At 37.4% G+C, this 13086-nt stretch overlaps 1 protein-coding gene across 1 annotated transcript; it reads right to left on the bottom strand.

Moving 5' to 3' along the window:
- Positions 1 to 8606: 8606 nt before the first annotated feature.
- Positions 8607 to 12572, bottom strand: LOC119538510 (glycine N-phenylacetyltransferase-like). Its single transcript, XM_037841512.1, has 3 exons — positions 12417 to 12572; positions 11384 to 11555; positions 8607 to 9589 (listed from the first exon to the last, which is right to left on the bottom strand). The coding sequence occupies exons 1-3, from the start codon at positions 12538 to 12540 to the stop codon at positions 9187 to 9189; spliced, it is 699 nt and encodes a 232-aa protein (XP_037697440.1). The 5' UTR covers positions 12541 to 12572; the 3' UTR covers positions 8607 to 9186.
- Between the last annotated feature and the right edge of the window lie 514 nt (positions 12573 to 13086).

The following is a 13086-nucleotide window of genomic DNA, read 5'->3' as shown; positions in this document are numbered from 1 at the left end:
AGTTGTCACAAATTAGAATCTGAAACAAAACCGTGTTATTTGTTACTTGTGTGGTGCTTATCAGGTTGATGGAGCGGGAGATGTACAATTCTCTCTTGCCCTGGTGTGACTTCCCTCTTAGGCAGGTCCGTGTGCCTTAGGGAAGGGGCTTTCTCAGCATCTCTGCTCCTTGTCCCCACGGCAGCCCACCTCAGCCTTGTCCATATAGCAGTTGTATGGAAGAGTGTTAACTACCACTCTACATTCCTGCGGTGATTGTTTACATTTAATAATCATTGACTAGGATCCTGGACTCAGCACAGTTTTCTGCTCCTCTGCAGAAACAGAGGGCTTTTAAAATTTAACCCTTTCCCTGCAACAGGGACTCTTTACTCATGCCATGAGAGTGGCAGGATTTGTTGCCCCTCTCCCAACAGCTTATGGGTTTTGTTCCACTGGAGAAGAGAGTCCAGGCAGGGGTGGGGGGTCATGTCTTGCCTGCAGTGACGGTCTCTGCATGACTAAGGAAGGGGCTTTCTGATCTTCTGCCCTGCTCCCAATCTTTATTGTGAGCACCAGAGAGAGGCATGGAAATGAGCCTGTGAATCAATTGAACTCCTTTTGTGTCTGGGGCTCTCAGGGATTCTATATTGTCATACAAGGTCACACTCAACCTTATCGATTCTATCAAATTTAAACTGATTTCTTCTAACTTGCTGGTCTGGGAGCCACCTTGTTCCTTCTGTGCTCTGCTACAGGTGAGACAGTTGGTGTGTTCTTTCTTACCTTGAACAGGTCAGTCTGTTCTTGGAATTCAGGCTTCTTGGTTGCTCTGTAATCTCAGATTTCTAATGAGTTAAAGAAAATTTATGATTTTGTCATTTTTCCATCTTTTCCTCATCATTAGGGTGGAAGTAATGCTCTTTCCAGCTTTTTAAATTGTAGGCAAAAGAAAAACTAAGGTTGCCTTTTCTTAATTTAATAGATATACATTGTTCCGCCTCACTTTTGGTGCTAACCTAGATAAAACAGGAAGTGTTAGCAATGATCAGTCGAAAGAAAATTCAAGACAGTTCCATTACATAACTACTTGTATTGAATAATTTAAACTGATTTTTTTGGCTCCCAGGGTATGGCCTGAGTTACTTATGCCAATTAAGTTGAAAGATAATTATAACATGACCATCTTACATGACCATCTCCTATGGGTAGCATCACCCATTGTAAATTATCCATTCCACCAGTTTTAACTTATAACCCCAGAAAGGTTTTTCACTTCAGCTTCTTTTTAAGGAGAAATAGTCCACTAAAGGGTGTAGGAGAGCCAAAGACTTAGAATGGTGTAAATAACATCCCCAAAGGGCAAGTAACCTTCATCCTTGATTGGTGCAAAAGAGTCAGATTCCCACAAGGGAATGAAGCCAGGAACTCCACAAGAGGTGTGATAAATTTTAGTAGAGCTGTAGATTTATTTTGTCTGGGTTTTGACATAGTAATAGTCTTAGTTATAGCCCAAGAATATGTGTGTCTCCCAATTTCAGCACAAGGATGTTTGCTTCATTAATATATTAATTACAAGAAGTAACATTTTGATGATATGCGTGTAATACACCATTATCCAATCCCCAGTTTTCTATGTGCCTAAATTGTTGAACATCTTTTTATTTTGTTAGGAATAATTCATGGTTTCAAACGTTTGAGTCTCTTTGTTATTTGATGTATAGTATTACTAAAAAGAAACCATTATTGACAACTGACAAAAGGGAAATATATTTTGAAGTTGGATTGATTCATATGTTAAGGTTGAATCATAGTCTTTACATATGTGGAGTGGTAGCAACCCTACCCAGAATCTGTATCTATAATTATCCAAAGACAATTTTTTAGTACAATATCCTTGATCAAAATTCATTTTAAAAGCATCTATTGTAGGTTTGGCATTAATACAGGTTTTTAATAATTCTCTAAATTTGCTTTAATAGCAATAGCTTTGGATATCTAAATTATAGACTAGCTATATCAAGGTCATTAATATTAGTGAGAGTAACATTAGAAGATAAATTAGAATTGCGTAATGCTAAACCCATAAAAGAGGAAAAAAGACTTAAAGGATAAAAACCAGAAGTGTGAAAGGAGACTATGACAATCAGTGGTTCCAGGCACCTGGAATAATCTAGTTCTGGGTGGAGTCTCTCTAGCTCACCTGCACGTTGTAGGTGTCTTGGATCTGCAATCAATTTCTATGGACTGTCCTCTTTCAGAGGTGTTGGGGATTGAATCACATACCTCACAAAAGATATGAATAAGTCTTAATCGATGTGGTTGTAAACCCATTTGTAAATGCATTTTTAAATATGTCCAAGCGAACCAAGGTGTTGACTCATTTATCATTGGGATCTCTGAAGACCCTGTTTGGGTATGGCCAACTAAATCAGTGTGGGTCTTAATCCTTATCACCAGAGGCCTTATAAAAAGGATCCAGAAGTCAGAGAAACACACAGGAGGAGACCAAAGACATTGCAATGCGATGGAAGACTGCCATCATCAGAATGCTTCAGACTCTGAGAGAAAGCATGGCCTTGCTGACATCTTGATTTTTGATTTCTAGCCTCTAGTGAACCAGTAAATTCTTGTTGTTTAAGCTAATCCATTATATGGTATTTGTCAGCAGCTCTGGCAAACTAAGACAAGAGGTTCTCTGGAAAACTTCATTTTAAGATTTCTAATGAATGTAATGGTCCAAATATTTTAAATTAAGGATGAGTCATGCCATTTTAGTTTAGAAACATGTATCAGAATATTATTTCTTTGCAGTTTAACAGCTGTACTCATAGACAAGATTATCCTGAAAAGGCCACTGTCAATGTTCCATGACAGTATTTTTCAGATGTCTTCTCCAGAACACGAAGTCACCAGGTTTCAGGTGATGTAGGGGTCGATTATATAGTCAAGAAGGAACGATAGCTCATTCCTTTGATGTTAGAACTAGCTAGTAGGAGATACCATATGACTTTCTGGAGGAGAGTAATGAAGGACCTGAAAGCTATAGGCCAAGTGGGTTCATGAATATCTCATAATTTAGCTAATTCCAGTTTTAATATTCTAAAATTCTGAATACAAAAGGAACAGAGGTCCAGTAGCATGAAGCATAATGTCAAATAATTTAATATATCTGTAATTAAATTCCCAGGAAGAGTAGAGAGAGATTGGAGCAAAACATTTTTAAAATATAGTAGCCAAAAATTTGCAAATTTGATGGAAAAGTATCCAACTACAATCCAAGAAGCTCAACAAATCCTAAATTGGATAAACACAAAATAAGAATATTCTAGGAATATGCTAATGAAACTGATGAAAATCAAAATAAAAGGAAAATCTTAAAAGCAACCAGAGAAAAAAGACACATTTCATACAGGGGAACAAAAAGATAAGAACTATGACTGCCCTCTCGCCATTACCAATACAAGTCAATATGCTATGGAATAACATTGTTAAAATTGTTGCAGGAAAAAGAGTCATCTGAGAATTCTATATCTGGTGAAAATATCCTTCAAAGTAAGGCAAAATAAAGCCAATTTCAGATAAAAATAAACAACAAACATAATTTGTCAACAGTCGAGCTACACTGTAAGGAACTATTAAAACAAGTACTTCAGACTGAAGGAAAATGATATAACGGAAAATCAATCTACTTAAAGGAATATGAGAGCTGGAAATGGTAAACGAAAATATTGTTTCAAATTTTTTAAACTTCCTTTACAAATTAATTGATGCTTTAAGGCAAAAAATAATGAGAATACACTGTAGGATTTATAGCATATTTAGGTATAAGAAAGAAAAAAAAACTTTTGACAATAACACAAAGGACTGAAAGGGACTAAATGGCACTGTATTGTTTTAAGGTGTTAACATTGTAAGATAAGTTGTATAATATTAGTTCATAGTAGACTGTTAAAGAGGCATGCTTTAATCCTGAGAGCAACCACTAAAACAATAAAATTAAGAGGTTTGGGTAATAAAACAATAAAGGGGATGAAACAGAACACTAAAAAATTTCCATTAATCTAAATTAAGACAGGGAAGGAAGGAAAAGGAACAGAAGAGAAAAATAGAAAACAAATAGCAAGATGAGAGAGCAATCAGATCAATAATTGCATTAAATATAAATGGACTAAGCACACAAATTAAAAGGCATATAGTAAAATAAGTAAAATAAGACCTGATTATATCCAATTTAAAAGATACTCTAAGTATGAAAACACAAGTAATTAAAAAGTAAAAGGATGGAAAAGGAAACTCATACAAGCACTGATCATTTAAAAAGCTGTATGACTGTTAATATCAGGCAACTTCACTTTAAGATGAGGAGCATTACCAGGGGAACAAGGGATATTTCATTGTGATATTAGGGTCAATTCATCAAGATATAATCCTAAATGGGTATACACTGATATAATAATAGAATTTAAAACTACAAGTAAACATCAAATTAAATGGAGAAATGGAAAAAATCCAAAATTTATAATTTAGGGACTTTAATACTCCTGTCAGTAATTGATAAAACAAATAGACATAATCAGCAAGGATATAGAAGGTTTGACCAATACTGTCAATCGAAGTATACTAATTGAAATTTATGGAACACCATGCTCAACAACTACAGATTTATATTCTTTTTAAGGGCACATGGAACAGATAGACTATATTGTGGGCCATAATGCAGATTTTAACAAATTTAAAATTATTGAAGACCTACAGAGTGTATTTTCTGACCACAAAAAGCTAAATTAGAAATTATCTAATTTTACAAAAATATGTAAAATCATCAAATATTTGAAAATTAAGCAAAACAAACATATGGTTGAAAGAATAAGTTGGAAAATATTATGATCTGAATAATAATATAAACATGAAATTTGTGGAATGTAGCTAAATCAGTCCTGAGAGGAAAATTTATGGCTTTATGTGCTTGAGTTTGAAAAGAAGAAAGATTTAATCCAAATGGTCTGGTAAAATCTGCCTTTATCTTCTGTTGCTGTCACTTCCCATGTTCCCAGCTTTGCCTCTTGACTCACTGAGATGAGCACAATGTAACTAGATTGAGATGGACTTTGGTGGGGCTTTCACCTCTACAAAACCCGTTTCAGCATCCCTGAAGCCGAAAGTACCCACAAGATCAACTCTACTTCTGGCATTAAAAAGCCAAGTCTCATAGATCAGGTGTCTCAGGTCTAGGACTTCCTGAAGGCCAATCAATCTCATAAGGAAATCAGCTGCTGCATAATAAAGCAGCGCTGCATGTCCATAGTTAGAAAGGAAAAAGACTCAGTAAAATTGAGGAACAAAAAGTTATCTCTTTTCAAATACATATAATCTGCATCACATTCAAACAGCTTTTTTAAAATTAGGTAACTTATGAGTTCAAAGCCCGTCTTTCCCTGCTCATAAAAGTCATGAAATCGTGTCTTCCTAACCATTATGACAAGGTATTTTTTCTTCTATGAGTCCTCCTCCCTCTCTGACTACAGGGAAGTCTTCAAAGAGGATGTTCATTTGTACTCGTATAGATATGAACACCTGTTACTTTTACATGGTAAGCAAATAGGCTGTGATGGTGCCCAGACTTTGCCTGGTAAGTTCTTTTCCTCTTCCTTCTTGTTGTAATTCAGTTATAACAAAAAGTCTTAAATTCTGAGATTTTTGTCTTACTGGGCCTTCCCAAAAACAGTATCTTTGGGGATCTGGATGCAGCTGAATATTAGAATTAGATAAAGATAAGAAATACAAACTTTTCCATTATTGACATGGGCACCATAAATGAATAAATGAATGAATGAATGAGAATTCAGGCCACCAACTTAGTATTCAAAGACTGCTGAGATGAAAAGACAGGCTAGGATACTCATCCTCTCTCAGTGGCCCATTCTGGCAGTCCATCATCTAGACAACTCTAATATGTAATAGTAGTACCAAGATTGTAGGATTGGTAAACATTGATACTAGTTTCAGTGACCTCTGGAGGTTTAAAGATGGCTCAGGAGAAGTTGGTAGCTGTACTATTGCTGAGTGGTGGAGACAGAATATCTGCCCCTGAATTTGGGGTCACAGAGGATGGTAAGGGAGGTATCACTGCGCATTAAATACTTCATGTAGAATTTCAAGTGGCCCTGGCGAATGTCCTTGCCTGCCATTTCAAAGGTTTATGTTTTTTCTGCATTACTACACAAAATAGCAGTGGTATTCTTTTACTTTATTAAGAACTACTTCTGTTCTTTATAATCATTTTGTTTCATGGGGAATATGGAAAGGGGTAGTTGGTGTCTGCCTGCTGGGTAAAAAGTGGTTTCAACAGATTCATCCACATTGGTATCCCAGCCAAGATGAATGTGTATTTTCTTTTGGTGCCACTGTCTGGACTTTCTGTGACTAAATATGGGGTGATAGATGTTAAGTTGATACCAGATTATTTTAGATATAATTTGTAAGACTTAATCTGGAAATTTTATTGTTTCCCAACTTGCTAACGATTTCCTGACTTCTTTACATATACAATAGGTAATAGCAGATTTTATTCCATATCCCACCTATACCTGTGTTTAATAGTAAAAATTTTAATTAATGTTTATGGAGCACTGGCTATGTGCCAGACATTGGTCTTATTTCACTCATATTTGCCTATTCATTTTATTCTTGCAATTAATCTATAATTTGTTCACTAAATTTTGCCGATTTTATAGGTGAGGAAGCTGAGGCACAGAGAAGTTAAATAATTAGCAACAAGTTATAGAGCTGGTAAAGGCAGATCTATCCTTTTCATCAAGGCAGTCCAGCTCTACAGTATGCACTTCCAATCACTTTATTACACTTCCCCACCCTCAGTGCTGATAGAATATCACTGATATGTTTACTTTTATGTCAATAAGTGGTCACTAGAATGTAGGGTCCACAACGTATCTTGTTTTGCTCAGTACATATCCAAATGCCTCAAACAGTGCCTATCACATAGTAAGTGATCAGTTAACATTTATTGCTGCTTCTGTTAAATGAGGGAATTGTAGAGAATTTGACACATTAATTTTGTGCTGCCAACCTAGAGAAAGGGCATGAGAAATTCATATCAATAGGCAGGAGAATTTTGGCTCTTTTTGATCTCACTACTTCCAGTCCCTGGGATTTTCCTCAAGAAAGTAAATTTTCAGAAAGGAATAAGGGAAAGAAAAGAAATTTCAGTATGCAGAAATGATAAAAAGTTGTACAAATGTGCTGTATCAGTATAATGGAATATTTTTGCCCCTTGTATTAGGGTTCTCCAGAAAGAATATGTATAATTATTTATTACATACCCAAAATATATATAATTAAATATTTATTATAGGAATTGGCTCATACAACCATGGGGATTGGCAAGCCCAAATTCTGCAGGGCAGGTCACGAGTTGGAAACTCCAATGAAGGTGAAGTTGGAGTCCCTGAGAGTAGTTGGCTGGCAGAAGTAGAGGCAGAAATTCTTCTTTCTGACTTTTGAAGTCCTCAGTTCTGGTGTTTTAAGACCTCCAACTGATTCAACGAGGAGACTCAACACATTGCTGAGGGCATCCTTCTTTGCTGATTGTAGATGCAATAGCCATGGATAAAATCATCTGACTATAGATGCAAATTCATTTACGATATACCCTCACAGCAACAATCTGACCAGACAAATGGATGGATACCGTAACCTAGCCAAGTTGACACATGAAGTTACCCACCACACCCTCCAACTCATGGACCCTCTAGCTGAACTCCCACAATCAAACACAAAATTCCTTTGTGGTGTGGGTTTAAGGGAGGTGGAGATTAAGGACAATTCAGATTTTATAGAAACAGTTCCAGTCTCACATTCTTGGGGGTGGCAATGGGAAAAATGTTATCCCTTAATAACTCTCTCAGGTATCATATACATTTAATTACACCTAATTTCATATATTAATGTGTACAATGTATTAACATGATTATTAAAAAGAGATCAAAGGACCACCAGGGAAATAACTCAAACTCTGGACACTAAAATAAAAGGAGGTCATAAAAGGGAGATGGATAACTACACCATCCACAAGATAGTACCTCATCTTGGCAAAACTGGTAAGCTCTGCTCATTCAATTCCATTTTGAGATATATAATCAAAATAATTGAAAGCAGGGACTCAAACAGATATTTACACACCAATGTTTATAGCAGGGTTATTCACAAAGCCAAAAGGTGAAAAAATCCAAGGGTCTGTCAACAGAAGAATGGATAAGCCAAATGTGTTATACACATACAACAGAGTGTTATTTGGACATAAAAGGGAATAAAGTGCTTCTACAAGTTAAGATATGGTTGAACCTTGAAAACATGCTAAGTGAAATAAGCCAGACCAAAAGGGACAAATATTGTATGATACCACTCATATAAAATATTTAGGAATAAGCAAATTCACAGAGGCAAAGAATAGATTAGAGGTTACCAGGGGCCAGGTGAGGAGGGTGAATGGGAAGTTATTGCTTAATGGGTATAGAATTTCTGTTTGGGGTAATGACAAAGTTTGGGTAAGGGATGGTGGTGATATTAGCACTGAAATTGTAAATGTAATTAATTCCATTGAATTATATATTTTAAAATGGCAAACTTTATGTCACATATGTTACCACAATAAACATTGTTTTATTATTTTACGAGTAACAAGTAAATTGCTAAATTTTGAAAATAATTAACAGTTTTAAATTTCACCACCATAATTCACCATTAATAGTTCAATGCATAGTAGCCTTCTAAACTTTTTCTACACACATGTGTAAAATATGTATTTCTTAACATAAAAACAGGGTCATGAAAATAAGAGATGTACCCACTGGCAACAATCCACCCTTGAGCTAGGAGTTCTAAGGGAAGCCTTAGGGCAGCATACAGCTGAGTAAAAAGTGGCATGAGATCCAGACATGCAGGAAGCTGAACAAGGCCAGAAACCACCCTGGGAAGATGTTAGCATAGCTGAAGGGAAGTCCATGAGTGATTTGAGGTCAGAGTGGGTGGTGGTCCTGTTCATCATTCATACTGTTTCTCCAGAGCCCAAACAGACCCTAATCCTTTAGCATGGGTTGCATTTATCCTTTTTCTCTATCTACCCATCAGTTCCTCCAGCCATACCCCCAGGCCCATCCTACACTGTCTTCATTTCAGGGACCGGCTTCACAGAGGCACACAGTTCCACTGGTTCCAGTCACAGGGCATGGGGACATGTTGCAGAGTGTGACACATCCTCTGGACGATTTTGTTGGCTTTGTCTGTATGGAGATATGTCAGGAAGCCGAGTTTCTCCAGAGCCTGGGTCTGGATATGGATGACATTGGAGACAAGGCCCTGTGCCTGGTACTCAGGCATGGTGCTTCCCATCCGTAGTTCTCCAGTCTGGTCCATCAGGGACCAGGACACAGGGGTCCCCTCGGGTCCCAGCAAGCAGAAGGTGGGGAAGGTCCGGATACAGCGCTCAACGAATCTCTGGCTCTTCTCATTCCCACCGAAATGCCAAAATCTATTCACCAAGGCAGCATGAGTGACATCCAGGGATGAGTGTTTAAACATCTCATGGTTGCTATGGAGGGAATCAAGAAAAAAGAAGAGCCCAAAGTATCGATCATACTGTCAAGTATTATTTTTACTTTCCCACAAATTGTTTTGAGAGGCAAAATAGGAGTATAAGTAAGAATATAGATCTGCAGCCCAGCTGCCTGGGTTCGTAAGCTCATTAGCTGTGTGATCATGGGCAGGCAACTTACTGTCTGCCTCCATTTCTTCTTCCATAAAATGGGGATATTGATGGCACCTCCCTCAAAAAATAGACATGGACAGTATAAGAGCTATTTCTTGACAAGTATCTAGGACAGTGCCTCACAAACAATGAGAACTCTTTAAAAATTAAGTCACATTGTTCGCGACATTATTGTGACCCTGCACATAAGACAGTGCAGGTGATATTCCCATTTCAAAGATAAGAAAATGGGTAAATGAGTGCCCCAAAGCTTACAGTAGTAAGCAGTAAAGCCAGAGCTTAGAGTCATGGAATCTTAAGATGTTGGTGATGGAAGGGGCTTTGGCCACCATGTTGAATGAATGAGAAAGCCATAGTCCAAAGAGGGATGGTGACATGGAGTACAGGTGCCTCTGAGTTAAAAAATACTGAAGTCTGAAGGCTTCTTCAGTGTAAAGGGCTTCAGGGGGTGTCCTGGACAGAGCCCAGGATGTGCAACTAGAAGATCAAGCTTCAAACCCCACTTCTTCCATTAAACATCCACCTGACCTTGAACAAGCCGTTTTGTCATCTGAGCCTGCTTTCTATCAGGAAAATGAGGATAATGCCTCCTACCCTGACTATCTCACAGGGTGGACAGGAGCATCAAATGAGATTACAGATGTGGTGGTGCTTTTTGGGTGGTAACATGCTGGGCAATGTGAATAAAGCTCTTCTGGGAGTATAACATCCAGAGGGCCATGGGGCTGAGCATCTACAGATCCAATCCTCACATTAGATTTTAATTCTAGTCAGTGTTAGACTGGAAATCAACATGGGGGATATACACACACACACACACACACACACACACACACACATATTATATATTATATATTATATATTATTTGTTTAAATTCTCTTTATTGGAAACCTTTTATTCTGTGAAGTGAATTCATTACTTAAATGCATATTTATTAACACCTACTATGTGCCAGGCACTGTTCTAGTTGCTGAGGATATATCAGTGAACAAGACAGAGAAGGTCCCTGCTCCTGTGATATTCATAGTATCACAGGGGAGGATTAAAACAACAAATAGTTAGATAAATACACAAATTGATTTCAGATAATGACAATTGCAATAAAGGAAATAAAAACTGGGTGGTGTGATGAAGAATCATGGGACGGGGTGGTTTTAATAGGTGCTCTCTGACTAAATGACAATTGAGAGTATGAACAACTAGAAAGAGGCAAGTATGCGAAGATCAGAGGGATCGGTATTTTAGGCAGATTAACAGCAAATGCAAAGGCCCAAAATCATGAATGAGTGAATGCAAATGTCAAGTAACAGAAAGACGGCCAGACCAGAGCTACCAAAAGGAGTGAGCAAAAGGGACAAGAGCTAATGAGTGCCTGGTTAACTAGGGTCTTCAAGGCTCATAAAGGGTTTGGATTTTGTTCAAGGTGAGCTGAGGAACATTGGCAGATTTTATGCAGGTGAATGACAAAATCCACATTATATACTAAAATAAACATTCCTGGTTAATGTGCAGAAAAAGAATTGAGGAGAGGCAAGAGGTAAAAATGGAAAAAAGTTTGGAGGTCATTTCAGCAGGGAAAGATGTGACTAGTGCAGAGCACCATTTATCAAACTCACATGGCTTTGGGCTTGACAGATTTAGGAGATAAATTCTTTGCCTCCAGGAATGAGGGAACCAGTTTCTTTGCTGTCTCAGGCATCATATAGAGAAGGCACTGGGTTTTCTTGACCTTGACAAGTTTAGTGGCTGCAAGATTTTGGATCACCTCATCCAGGCTTGACTGTGAACCTAGAGTGGGGTAAAGTAAGGCGAGATGTAATTGCCCATTTAGATGCTACCAGAAGCTGCCCAAAGGAAGAATGCAGGAGATAGAGTAGGGAAAATCTTGCTTCTGGGGTTTCTGCTGCCACCAACCATGTGTCCACAGCTGAGTCCCTCCTTACGCATGTTTTCTCTTATGCAAAACAGAGATAATACTAGAAATCCTGACTGTATCTCTGTGAAATCAAAAAAGACATGGTATTTAAAAAAAAGAAGCCAACCTTGATTGTGCACCTATTACATGCCTCAGTATATGGTCTACAATCTCATTTAATCTTTATAATGATCCTATGTTTTAGGTATTTTTATTACCCCCATTTTTATATATGGGAAACTGGGTAATAAGATGAACTAAGTCACTTGCTCGAAATCACCCAAGTAAAGGCAGAGCAGGAATGCCATCCTATGTAGACTGAGTACATAAAGCATGCTTATAAACATGACAGATTTCCTTGGTGACTTAAAAGGTGTTCTATGCAGAATGAGCTGCAATTTTTATTCCAGGAATGGAAGGCCAGAAGGAAACTCTGTTCTCACACACAATCACAGTAAGGGATCCTGTATATGTCTGCAAAGTATATCATGAACCCTCAGCTCCCAAGAAACTAAATTATTCACAGTTCTTTATACCAACCCCATAATTTGCTGCCTTTGTGCTCTGTTCCACTGAAGATGTGGTGGAAGCAAATATAAGGAATAGACAGCAGGATGAGTTTGGGGTTTGGCAGTAGGAAGCAAAGGTTGTAGCAGAATGTGCTCAAGATGAAAAGTGAATGCATGGAAGAGAGGTCCCAGCAGCCAGCCCAGCATATATTCCAGTCCTCTTACTCTGGATCTGTAAATGTTGTTTCCAGTTGATGACTTCTGATGTGCCAAGGAATTCTTTACAGTTTTGGGGATCCTTAGAATAAATTTGGTAGGTATTGGTGTAGTGATCAAAGTCATCAGTCATCTCCTGTTTGGTTGGGCAAGGCGGAATAAATCAAATTATTTATACCCAGTGATTGGAATACTAGTGTTTAGTATTCTATTATACTGTGCTATTTTTACAAGCTTAAATATTGATATTTTCCTTGATGTACTATCATTACTCCTGAATCATTTGTATCATGAGATAAAGTTAGGGACTCAATTATGCAATTTATGATTAAAAAATTGCTGAACAGGATATTTATATATTACATTACAATTTCAAATCAACCAAAGGTGCACCCTTTTTCTGCAGTTCCATACTCCCCAAGAGAAAATTGAAACTTATCGACAAAGGCAAGCTTCTGTTGCAAGAGTAAATATTGCTCTATTTCAAAGAGTCTCAGAACAAATTTTTTATGAACAGGGCAATACTGAAATTAATACAGGTATCCTTGTATTAAAATCTTCACCTACATATAAAGAAACTAAACAAAATGAAGACACATGTTGCTTTAAATTTAGAGCTATAATGCACTTTTGTCTTTTAAAAAGGTTTTCATTTCCAGCAAAATCAAAAAATGAAATT

This window comes from Choloepus didactylus, chromosome 6 (assembly GCF_015220235.1).
Source record: "Choloepus didactylus isolate mChoDid1 chromosome 6, mChoDid1.pri, whole genome shotgun sequence".
NCBI lineage: Eukaryota > Metazoa > Chordata > Mammalia > Pilosa > Megalonychidae > Choloepus > Choloepus didactylus.
Note: the sequence above shows the minus strand (reverse complement) of the source record. Positions and strands in the feature narration are given on the sequence as shown.